The 12,314-nt window shown below is 39.7% G+C and overlaps 1 protein-coding gene across 3 annotated transcripts in view; it reads left to right on the plus strand.

The window, feature by feature from the left end:
• The window catches only part of HERC4 (HECT and RLD domain containing E3 ubiquitin protein ligase 4), a 106,101-nt gene that overhangs the window by 67,301 nt on the left and 26,486 nt on the right, over positions 1 to 12,314 (plus strand). For 2 of the 3 annotated variants that reach the window (XM_019507876.1, XM_019507877.1), the window contains exons 14-17: positions 1,399 to 1,571; positions 4,913 to 5,029; positions 9,078 to 9,101; positions 9,421 to 9,519. In XM_019507876.1, the coding sequence (XP_019363421.1) occupies positions 1,399 to 1,571; positions 4,913 to 5,029; positions 9,078 to 9,101; positions 9,421 to 9,519 (413 nt within the window). The remainder of the gene's footprint in view (positions 1 to 1,398; positions 1,572 to 4,912; positions 5,030 to 9,077; positions 9,102 to 9,420; positions 9,520 to 12,314) is intronic. The other variant, XM_019507878.1, reaches the window with a different exon arrangement.

The raw sequence follows: 12,314 nt of genomic DNA on the forward strand, positions 1-12,314 counted from the left end.
TGAACCTGTTCAGCCTTCAAAAGAGAAGGCTGAGGGGGGATCTTGTGGCCTGTTATAAACTGGTTAGGGGGGATCAGCAGGCGCTGGGGGAGTCCCTGTTCCCCCGAGCGCCGCAAGGAGTGACCAGGAACAATGGTCACAAGCTGGCGGAGGGAAGGTTTAAGTTGGACATCAGGAGGCGCTACTTCACAGTCAGGGCGGCTAGGGTCTGGAACCAGCTTCCAAGTGAGGTGGTGCAGGCTCCCACCCTGGGGGTTTTTAAGAGGAGGTTGGATGACCACCTTACTGAGGTCATTTGACCCCAGTGCTCTTCCTGCCATGGCAGGGGGTCGGACTAGATGATCTGCTCAGGTCCCTTCTGACCCTAGAAACTATGAAACTATAACTAGCTGGCAGGTAGCCCCTGCACTGAAGCACCACTGTACCCCAGCCAGCTGGGTCAGAGTCTACATGTGTGGTGCTGCAGCAGGATACTCCGCAGCAGTATTTACAAGTACTGCCCTGCTGCAGAGTTAGTTACCTATGGTTTAATAGGGCTGCACACGTAGACATGAGACGTGTCTTGCAGAGCTAATTAGTCTACTGTGCAATAAATGTCTCATGTAGACAGACCCAATGTGAAATTACTAGGAAGTTTGTCTAGTGCAGACACGTACTAAGACTTTTTTTCTGATCAGTTCAATTTCTGTACCTTCTGTTCTCTCAAATGGTCCAGTTTTCTTCAGTAAGACTGTTGCATGAATTACAGGATCTGTTGATATCAGAAGTGATTTTTTGTAGTGTTAATTTAGCAGTATGACTTTATAATTATGGAACATTCAGGTTAGGGTATCTGCTGGGAACAGCTTGCTACTGAAGGATTTGCAGCAGTTCCACCATTCTGCAACCTTGGGAATGGTAATAGGCTGGGAATAGCACTGTGACTCCTTTCCTGATTCTTATCTGTCCTCATACACAGCTTTAGTTGCATACTGGGAAATGTGCATCTTTTCTAGGACTCGTGCACTTGCTAGTTCATTCTGCTTATTTTCACTTACTGCTTTTTAATTCCCTTTTGAGGTTGCTACAGTCACACGGATTACATCTGCTGCTAGCTTCCATGTTTTTCCAAATAAAAACCTCTTCAGAATGATGTGTCAAATGTCTCAGTTTTCTACCTTCAATAAAAAATCCATGTGGTGTACAATATAGTGAAATAAATTTGTGTAGGAAGAGTTGAAAATGATAATTCCCTTTTTCTCCATCCTGCCCTTAATTACCTCTCCCTTTAACTTTCAGCTATTGGCATACATAACTTTTGTTTTAGGGAAAAGGACAGAATAACTTTTAGCAGAAGGACAGGATAACTGAAGTTGGAGTAGCAAGCATTACATTTATGTGCTTTTCTTTTCATATTAGAAAATTGGTGGTCTGTACTTGAGCCTCCATTGTTTCTCAAGATAGTGGAACTTTACAAGGATGTTGTGGTCCACCTTTTGAAATTGTACAAGATTGGAATCCCCACTTCTGAAAGAAGAATCTTTAGCAGTTTTCTACACACTGCTTTCAAAGTTCTGGAAATATTACATAAGGTATGTCTGAGCCAGTTCTAGCCAGTTGGTTTTTCTGAGTTTCTTATTTTGCCAGCTCTTTTGCACTTTCTCAGGTTCTTTTCTTAGCCTGGAAATGGATGTTGTCTGATGTCTGATTTTTGCCACCATGAAATTTTTTATGGTGGCACAAATGCTGAGCAAATAAAAGTGGATATCCTTTGTTGTGCCACATGAAGGGTGACAAAGGTGGTTATTGACTTTACTGCTTTATTGTGGTGGACATCTTTTACCTCTGGTACATTCCTGCATGGTAAGATGTGTGCCATTGGTCTAGCTGGGTGGGGAAAAAGCCTTGGTTCCCATGCTTAGCCAGGTGCATGTCCCGGGTCTGTTTGGGTGGGGAAAACTACTTTCCTGCACAGCCAGATCCATTCCCGATGCAGGGGAATAGGAGTTTCTCTGCCTGACCAGATCTGGGGCATGGGTCTGGCTGAGTGGGGCAATTACCATGCTTCAGCAGACTTGATTAATCAAGTCTGCTCCAATACACTGGAATTCCAGTGCGTTGGAGCAGCCTCTGCGCTCATGTATAGACACACAGGGTGACTTTTGACAACCTAACTATACAGCCTAGCATAATGGAACCTTTAATCTTGATTGGAAGCTCCATACTACATATATTAATAATAATACAAAAGAAACAGATGCCTAGACAAATCTTGAGAAGCTGCTGTGGATCTAGAGGTGGTGGCAAGGATCTGGGAGAGGAGGGGGAGCAGCAGTGGAGAGGTGTCTTGTACATGTGTCCATTTGGATGTGTGTTATACACCACCTAGCATGATGGGAGCTTGATCTTGATCAGTAGCCAGCCTTTCAAATTAGATGGCCCATGTGGGAATGGTGATTTCAGCTTCTTCCACCTTTCTAGGAAGCTAGATTGTTTTCAGACGTTGGAATAGTCAGCTAGGCAGTATGGCTGTCTATTCATAAGTTCCTGGAAGAATTAATTAGACCTTAATTGGTGGCAGACCCCAGCCCTTTAAGCTTCTGAGAGGCGGGTGTCTACTAGGTCCATTCAAGCATTTGAGTGTTCCTTCCTCTCTCCACCCTCCTTCAAATGAGTTCTTAAGTCTGAAAAAGCAATTCTTCAGTCATTGTTTAATTGTTCTTCTCTCCTCTTTAGAGGGTGGTTATTGATTAATTCCCTGAGGATTGTGACAGTATTCAAAGAAGGGAAAGAAATTGCTCACCTGTAACAGGAGCTTGCCAAATCACATGAAAATTTTCCTCATGTTCCATCCCTCTGTTTTGTGGTCTTATTGAAAACTGGAAAAGTGGATCAACAAATGCCTCCTTCTAAAATACTTCATAGGTTGATGTCTGCATGGTGCCCAGGAATCATCCTTTGACTGCTGGATAGCAATCTTTGATCCCCACACATTGCTGTATTCCTTGTGAGAATGTTCTTCTTTGCTAGACCAGTGCATCTCAGCCTTTTTAGATTCAGGACACTCCTCCACAACTTCTTAAACTTGATGGTAGCCTGCTTGAGAAATACTGTTGTGTTGTCCCTGTTTACGTCAGTGGTTCTCAACCAGGGTGATGCTGCAGCCAGGTGGAGTTGCCCTGTGGGTCTTGTGCATGGCTAGATAAGCTAGCAGGAATGCCCACTCACTGCAGTTCTGCCTGGTCCAGCCCTCCACGCTTCTCTTGGAAACAGAGGGTGCCTGAGGGTGGGGCGGCTTCTCTGACATGCTGTAATTACAGTGCTTTGGAGTAGATTCGATTTAATTGAGTCTGCTAGAGCGTGTTAATTAGTGTGCTTCAGCAGCCTTCGTGTCCCATGTATCAGAGTCCCTGAGCTTCAGAATGGCAGTGGGGACTCTTTAAAACTCATTTGACAAGTTTTAGTTAATGTGCTCCTGCTGCCATTTTGAAGTGTAGGGACACTGATATACAAGACCCTGCTGCAACTTTTTAATTAGAGTGGCTCTTGGATCTGCTCTCCCATGGAGCACATGTAAAAACGCCCATAGGTCCATGGGACAATTCTGCCTGCCCTGTGCACCTCGGTTTCAAGAAGGAGCGTGGGGGATAGGGAGGCAGAACAGAAAGGACTGCAGCAAGCTGGGAACTCCTACCTGCTTTAAGTTAACAGATGACTATAATGCAGGTAAGACTGTGTGCCTCATGCCACAGCCCTTCCTGATCTGACTTGTTCATGAGATGTGTGGGGCAATTCTGCCTGTTTGCAGCAGTGGCAGCACCTGTGTCATGGCACCCCCGAAAATGTCTTGCATCACTGTGGCTGAGAACAAGTGTGCTAGACCTCCAGAATCAGTCCAGTCCAGAAGACATTTTACATCCTCAGGTCATGCTTTTTGACATATTGCACCACCGTTATCCTTGATGCAGACCTTAGAAATGAGAAGTATGGTTTTTAAAGAACTCTGATTTTCCTGTGTATTACCCTAGTGCTATTTGGCAGGATATTGCAGATGTCCTAGAGATTACTCAGTGGTTAGAGACTTAAAGTCCAAAGTGACAGTATGACTGAAGTTATACTGTGGAAGAGAAGCAATATGGCTTTAATTTCCACAATATGAAAAATACAAAAGCATATTCTTTTAAAGATCCCCTAAGATCTCTTCATTGTTATTTCCCTTTGCTGCACAGCACTATTAGAGAGGTTGGATTTTTTTTCTTTTTAATTCGGGCATAGTAAGTGGAATAAAAGACAACAGGAGGAGACTTTAAAATCATAGCAGCTCCTCCAGTATTTTTGTGTTCATCTCTTCCGTTCTTGTGTCCAGGGCAAGTGAGCTTTTATGAGAGGTCTTTCTTGTACATTTTAGAAAAATCTAGGCAACCATCCCAATGCCTTGTCAGTATACAGTGTTAAAAGGCCATATGCACTGATCATGAGCTTGTAGAGAGATGTCCTGGGATGCCTTACTGTACTGAAACCTAAGCTTGTAAGAAAGACGGATTGGGCACTCTAGTTACACAGACAAGACTGGGAGAATCTGGGTTTCTGGCAAGTAAAAGTTTGTTTCTTTCAAGAAGAAAATGGTGCACTAGCATATGCCATAGAGAAGGTAGATGTAGCTAATTTATTTGTTTACATGAATCTCTTGAAAGCAGCCATGTTACTAACTGCTTACAACTGAATTAAAAATTACTCTTTAAAGAGGATGTTTCCTGTATTCCCTCCCTTTTTTATTTTCTAAGCATAACATTATTTTTTATTTTTAACTATTTAGTCAAAGACAATACTAATATATAGTTTTTTGGTGACTGAAGGCTTTAAATCTTAGTCATTTAAATGGGAAGATGATATAAAAATATAGCTAATTTAAAGCTAAATTTAATTTATTTAGGTAAATGAGAGAGGACAAATTATACAGTATGATAAATTCTACATTCATGAAATTGAAGAGTTGATTGACATCAGAAATGACTATATCAACTGGGTCCAGCATCAGGCATATGGAATGGTAAGAGAGCCATTTATTTTATTTTAAAATTTGACAACAGCTTCTCTCTGATCAGCAGGTATTCTATTTTTCTTCTATTCATAGATATATCTTCACAGGCTTATGGTGGCTTCACTGTTGATTTTGATCATGGGGTACACAGTTGAACAAGAGTAATTAAAGATAATGAAAATTTTAGTAGGGAAAACCATGAAAAGTATATCTATATGGCACAATGCAGTGCTATAAAGGATAGCATAAGCTAGTTTTGAGGAACCTTACAAGTGAAGGCAGATACTTTATTTGCAGTGGAGAAAGGGGCAGCATCCTGAGTAGAGCAAGATGGAGTTGTATATTTCTTGACCAGAAAGAAGGATGTTGCAATACTTGTCATATGAGACCAAAAAATACATTGTGTTAAATGATTTAAGGAGCTCAGTCTTTTGCTGATCAAACAGAAAATGGAGAGGTAACTTAACTTTTTGCAATAAAGTATTGTAAATGTAACCATACAAATCTCTCTTAGTTATACTTTCAGATTGAGGAGCCCTGCTTATTAGGGCTGTGTGAAGCTTCGGTCACTGATTTGATTCGGAGAAGATTCAGCTTGATTCGGTGGCTGAATCTCTGAATCTGAATCGAATCAGAAGCATCCAATTCAATTTGGAGAGATTCAACCATCAGGCATAGACACAGCTTTAAATGTTTTTTCTATATACCTCAAGGTACCAGGTGGCTCATGAATGCTGAGATGGTGGGGCAGATGGAGTGTCCCACGGGAGCACAGGGGGGTGCCCAGCATGCTTGATGGCGGATCTGGAAGTGGACCAGAAGCACTTCCGGTCCACTTCTGGGTCACCGCAGAATATGTGGGGGACCCCCCAGCTCGGCAGCTGGTGCCTCCTGGGTCTGGGGGGACACCTGGGGTTCCCCCACAGTCAATCCTCGAGCTAGGGGGGTGTGGGGGGTATCCCCTGCGTGCTTGGCAGTGGACCCAGAAGTGGACCAGAAATACTTCCAGTCCACTTCTGGGTCCACCGCTGAGCACATGGGGGGTGGGGGGAAGGGGAGGACGACGACACGTTCCTTTGGGATGCTCTATCTGCCCCACCATCTCAGCATTCACGAGTTGCACCTGGTACCTTGAGGTGCGTAGAAAAAACATATAAAGTTGTGTCTATGGCTGAATCGGAATTGAATTTTCAGATTCAGCCGAATCGAATCGCTGTCCCCTGAATTGGGCCAAATCCGAATCAAATACCGGCCACTTCTCGCACCCCAACTGTTTATTACTTGATGTCTTCTGGGCAGTTCCATCTTGTGTTCTCATACAACTTTTTGGTTTATTTGTTTTTTGTTTGTTTGCTGTTTGTTTGTTTTTTAAAGAACACACCACATTCTTTTTGTATAGAGTTCCAGGCCCTAATAGTCCATTCACATGGGAGAGGAAGAGGTTGTAGCACATGTGTCTAGTTGGCATCAGCTGTTCCGTGCATTTGCAACATTCACAAGCCATCTGATAAAGATTTTTAAGTTTATCTTTAAACAGCTTTTTCACAGACATTTAGTGCCTGAAGTTGTGATGTCATCTCACTTGAAATGATAACCAGGTCTATCTTTTGGTTATGCAGCTTGTGTGTGTGTGTTTTTCTTCAAACTGCATTGGTGTGTGTTCTTCAAATGTCCAACTGTTATTTTTTTCCTACTTTAAAATGCAGGCCATTTTCAGGAGATCAGTTGGGTATTATATACTGCATTTGTAAATTCAAAGGAATGTGGTAAATCTCTTCTCTTGTGTTCAATTTTTTTAAATGCCTTTCTGTTCAACCTGTAATTCCAAATTCTGCATTTTGTCCTAGCAAGGTCAAAGTCTGTCAGGGCTTTTGTACCCCTGCATACGCTGCAATGCATGCATTTGTATAACTGGCAAAATGCGCATCAATGCTGAGAAAATGGCAGTGACACACTTTTGAACTAAAACATATTAAAGGTATTTTAGTTCAAAAGTGCACCGCCGCCATTTTCTGTGCACATTTCACCATTTATACAAATGCATGCAGTGCAGTACCGGGTGTATCAGCTTGTGTCTTCCGCAGACTTGATTAATGAAGTCTGTTCCAATGTGCTGGATTTTCGGCGCATCACAGCAGACGGGTACATGTATAAATGTTCTCAGAGACTAATGATCTGTTGGACAGCTGGTATGGTTAGTATGAAAGGGGCTTGATTATATGGCTGTTATCACCTCAATTTATTGACGTCTTTGAGATGCACTTTTTCATCCTTTTTCTTTGTTAATGAAAATGCTTCAGTGGTGACTATGTTTTTGCTTTTAGGCTCTGTAAAGATTTGTTAATCAAACTTCTGTTAACCTCAGCATATGAAGTAGCCATACTTTTGTGACGGCTCAGTTGAAAATGCACATATCCTTGCACATGGAGATAAGTGGAAAATTCTAGGGAGGTTTTTTTTTTGTTTTTTTTTTGCTACAGTCGTCATATTTGCTGAGTAGACCTTGGCTTACATGAGCCATGACTTCTTTTCTTTTCTTTTTTTTCCATAGATAGGTGATCCATAATACAACTGACACTTCGGCTTGTCTCTTTTTTTAAAACCTGCAGTTATGTAGGTGATCCTAGATTCTTGTTGCAAAAGTATTCTTTGGCTGTGGTACAGAGTAATTTGCCTGAAAATAGTCTGTTGGGTTACATACCTGGCAAGATCTGGCAAACTTTTTCCAATACTTAATGAACTTTCTCTTAAAAACAATTGATTATTCAGAATCAGCTTTGTTCTAAGTAGTATTTTGGTTCTGGGTTCTGCTTTGGTTAATCAGCTGATTCTGGGGAGAGACTTTTGAAATATACAATGTATGGCCATTTCTTTATTTTCACCTCTCCTTGGCTGAAATACAATTGAAATATTCTGTGGTTAGATTTTAATTGGAAGTTTGGGTAGTTTTTCATAATTTAAATCTTCCAGCTGTTTAATTTTATCAGAGGAAAAATGAAAATGTCCTCTCAAAAAGATCATCTAGTAGTACCTTTCAGAGAGAATGGAATATACTGTGATCCCAGGCAGTGTGCCTTATACTTAAGAATGTACTGTGACCACAGGTAGTATATCCTATACTTGGAAAACATTGCTTGTAAGTTTCTTGAGCTCTTACCATCTGAGTCGGAGCCCCATCAGTGCTTACCTTCAGTGGTAAGACAAAACAAGATAGGATCTAAAAATAAAGTATTAATTTCCAGAATTGTTCTAAATAATTGGGATATTGCCTGAAGGAAACCATCAGTGAAAAGCACGATTAGGAGAGAAAAGAAGAGAAGTTAGGAATCCACAAAACTCCATGAATATGCATTTCTCTGTCTTATGTGGAGACCTTGTTAGGTTCTTATCTTTTCCCATTAAGGAATTTAAAAAAGGCCTTGGTAGATAGTCAAAGTTATAATAACCTCTGCAAGTTCCATATTCAGACAATTCTGGTGGTACTTATGTATCATTGTTTTAATCTTTTTTTTAAATTGTTGTAATTGGTTTATATTTCCTGGTCTTGACAAGAACCTTTCTCATTCAGCAGTGGGTGAGGAAAACAAGCCAAAAACAGACTTATAAGTTATATCCTAGTATTATACTTTTCATATACAATTTCTTCTCTAATTATTTTAGTACAGTAGAACTACAAATAGTGGAAGCATAATACACCTGATTTCATGTCTTTGTGCTTTTGCACATGCAGTCTGAATGTGTTGTATTAAAATGTTGTTGCTCTAATGTTCTGTAATATCTTGACAAATGAGAATACATAGAGCTTGGTTTCTGCATAGCTATGCAGCAGGCAGGTATAAAATGCCAGCATTTTTAAAAGCCAGTATCATAGGTTTGGCTACAGTGTGTGGGTTAATCCCAATTAAACATTATGGGGTTTTTTGCTTTCCCTGGTAACTCCTTTAAAAATACTGTAGCTAAATATTTGAAGTGCTGCTTCCAAGAGGAATAATTAATGCAGACACTAATGCTGCTTTTTCATCTTAATTATTGCTACGTTTGTGCAATGCTGTCATAGGACATCAATCATGGATTAACAGAGGTAAGATTGGTTGTAATCTAGTTGCTGTTGAAGGGTGCAAGGAAATCAGAAATTAAGATATATGCCTGTGAATTTTAATTTTAGACTACAACTTTTAAGTATATCTTTTAATGAGCATGAGTATAATCAGAAATGTGACCCTACAAAATTCCCTTGATTAAGTAAACTTATGAAGTTGTAAATTGAATTCTTCTGATGTCATAAATGTCAAAGAGTTTAAAGTAGAATCATTTTTTGATGCCACTTTTCAAACCAAACTGAAACTTTAAGTACCATTTCAGAACTCTGCATGCTAATATTTTTCTCTCTTTGGTTCTAGCTAGCAGAGATTCCAGTTACAATTTGCACATACCCCTTTGTGTTTGATGCACAGGCAAAAACTACACTCTTGCAAACAGATGCAGTCTTACAGATGCAGGTAAGCGTATTTCACTTAAAAAAAAATCCTAAAAGGGATAACAATGTTCAAATACTGTGAAAACCAATGTTTCTTGCTTTTTATATACAGGTAATTTGAGGGTATAAATAGAAATAGTTCTACTCTTTTCTCTTTTTTCCCCCCCTCCCCTTTTTTGGAATTTTGTGCCTGCTTGAAATCGTATACCTTTGATAATCACAAACATAATTGTGTTTGTAGGACACTTCTCTCCTCTCCTGTTTCACTAGTTAGATGGTGTTTTTCTGTTAAAACTTTGCTTAAAACCGTATTTCTCAGTTGAAAATGCACATATATCCTTGCACATGGAGATATTTGGGAAATTCTAGGGAGTATGTGAGAGGAAAGAATGGGAAGGTAGGAAGAGGAAAGGAGAAAATACATAGAAGGAATGGAGAACAGAAAGACAAATGAACAAAACTTGTATTGTATCTTAAGGTTCGGGACATAAATTACACATAATTTGGTATAAGTGATCGGAAACTGGTTCAAATCTATAACACAACAGAAGTTCAGTGCACATAAACCGCTTTCAAAATGACCAAAACCAGTTTTAAGGTAAACCTGCCTGGATGTAGCATCAACCTTAACTGATCTAGGTTAAATCAGTTTATTGAACTTCTTTCCCAGATCCCCCCCAGGTTGAAGTTAACTCATAGTCCCCCAGCTTCCCAGGATACTTTGCACCTCCCTGCAATCTCCCTTGCCCCTTGGCAGGATGGGCAGGGTAGCCTTTACCCAAGCTGTCTGCCCCAGCAAAGCAGGGAGGGAGACATGCTCTAGTGCCCCCGCAACTTCTGGCATAGGCCACTGCAGGCATGTGCCTGCATTTCCGGAATCAAAATTGAATGTTTGTTCACTTGCTTATCAGTGTAATCTACGCAGCATAGACTAACCTGCAAAGATTGGATCAATTCAACCTCAGACTTTTTGACTGTACTTAGCTTAAGTGGTTGGAGAGACTACAGTTTGTTTTTAGTGACACGGGTTACTTTTTATTATCCATAATATGGAATCAGAGGGATACAGAGTGCTAAAACGTTAAAAGGGTGTGTGATTCAAAAGGTTAAGGAATCACTGAGCTATTCCAATCCATGAAAGGCATGGTTTATCTGTATCTGTAATACAGTGAGAAAGTCTAGACTTGATAGTTTTAAACGTATCTTTTGTGGGGGGTGAAAACAGATTTAATAGTCTGTAAAAATCATTGCAATTTATACATTTTGCTGTTAATCACAGTTAATGCTAATTAGTCATTGGCTATTTTCTTGTTTAATGCCATTATCCATTATATTTTCATATTGTGCAGTTTCTGCTAGTACCGAGTCCAGTTTTGCTTTTACTCTGGATAAAATTAATCTATAACTGAGTGTTTGGTGCAGGGAGAGGGAGTATAAATGTTTTATAATTTACCACTGGTAGAGTTTTTTGTTCCTTTGTTTTTCTGTTTTCCTAGGAACACTGAAATAACCTATCTGGTACTAATGCTTAAGCTGTAGGCTGGTGCTTGTTTATGATAATAGGGTCATTATTATTATTTTTTTAATACTGACATATATCGAGGGGATGGAATGAGTGAAGGAATGCTAAAAGAAAGCTATTCTGGCGTAATAGTTCATAGATTTCATAGACTGTTAGGGTCAGAAGGGACCTCAGTAGATCGAATATGACCCCCCTGCCCAAGTACTCCATCCCTTAAACCCTCCCATCCCTTGTTTTATGTTATCTCTTTTATACTGGTTTGCTTATAGTGGAAATAACTAATGTCTTGAAGTTGGAGTTAGATGGAAAAAGGAGAATCTGTGCTTGTACCAAATATATATGGTATTTACAAATCTTGTACTTGTCATTAGTGCTGAACAATCAATCAGGAGATATCCAATGAACAGAAAAATAAGAGGGGAATTTAAGAAAAATGTTCACCCTGTTTTTGTTTCTTTTCACAGAAATGGTAATATTTTAAGTGCATCTTAGTTGATATTTAAGCAGCTTTTAGGAACTCTGTACTCTTAATTAGTATAAGCCCAATAATATTTTGTTTAGAGTGATCATGTGTTTGGCAGGAGTGGAAGAAAATATACCTGAGGTGGGGAAATGTAAAAAAAAAAAAAAAAATTTTTTTTGAATAATTTCTTAATGTATATTTATAGTAGATAAATTAGATGCCATGGCAGAAGTGCTTATGGTGTGGCCTGTCAGATTCCAGTGAATCTGTGCATTGTGCTAAATACCTTGACACAAGGACACGAAAAGGGAAAGGAAAAGATGAGTTGTGATGTTGCTTTGTTTTGTATGCAATTTAAAAAAAAAATTGAAGTATAAATCAGTGCTTAAGATTTACTACACACTTCACTATTGATGCTAAGGTGATAGAAAGGTGTATAGTGGTGGTTAGCTGTGTTAGTCTGAAGTCAGGCAGAATACAGGCATACCTAGTTTTATTGCGCTTCGCTTTATTACGCTTTGCAGATACTGCTTTTTTTACAAATTGAAGGTTTGTGGCAACCTTCATTGTTGTCTTATTTTAAGAAATTGCCACAGCCACCCCAACCTTCAGCAACCACCACCCTGATCAGTCAGCAGCCATCAGCATGGAGGCAAGACCCTCCACCAGCAAAAAGGTTATGACTCGCTGAAGGCTCAGATGATGGTTAGCATTTTTTAGCAATAAAGTATTTTTTAATTAAGGTATGTACATTGTTTTTTTAGACATAATGCTATTGCACACTTAATAGACTACAGTATAGTGTAAACATAACTTTTATATGCACTGGAAA

The sequence above is a fragment of the Gavialis gangeticus genome, unplaced genomic scaffold (assembly GCF_001723915.1).
Source record: "Gavialis gangeticus isolate Ggan-Ray unplaced genomic scaffold, GavGan_comp1, whole genome shotgun sequence".
NCBI classification, from domain to species: domain Eukaryota; kingdom Metazoa; phylum Chordata; order Crocodylia; family Gavialidae; genus Gavialis; species Gavialis gangeticus.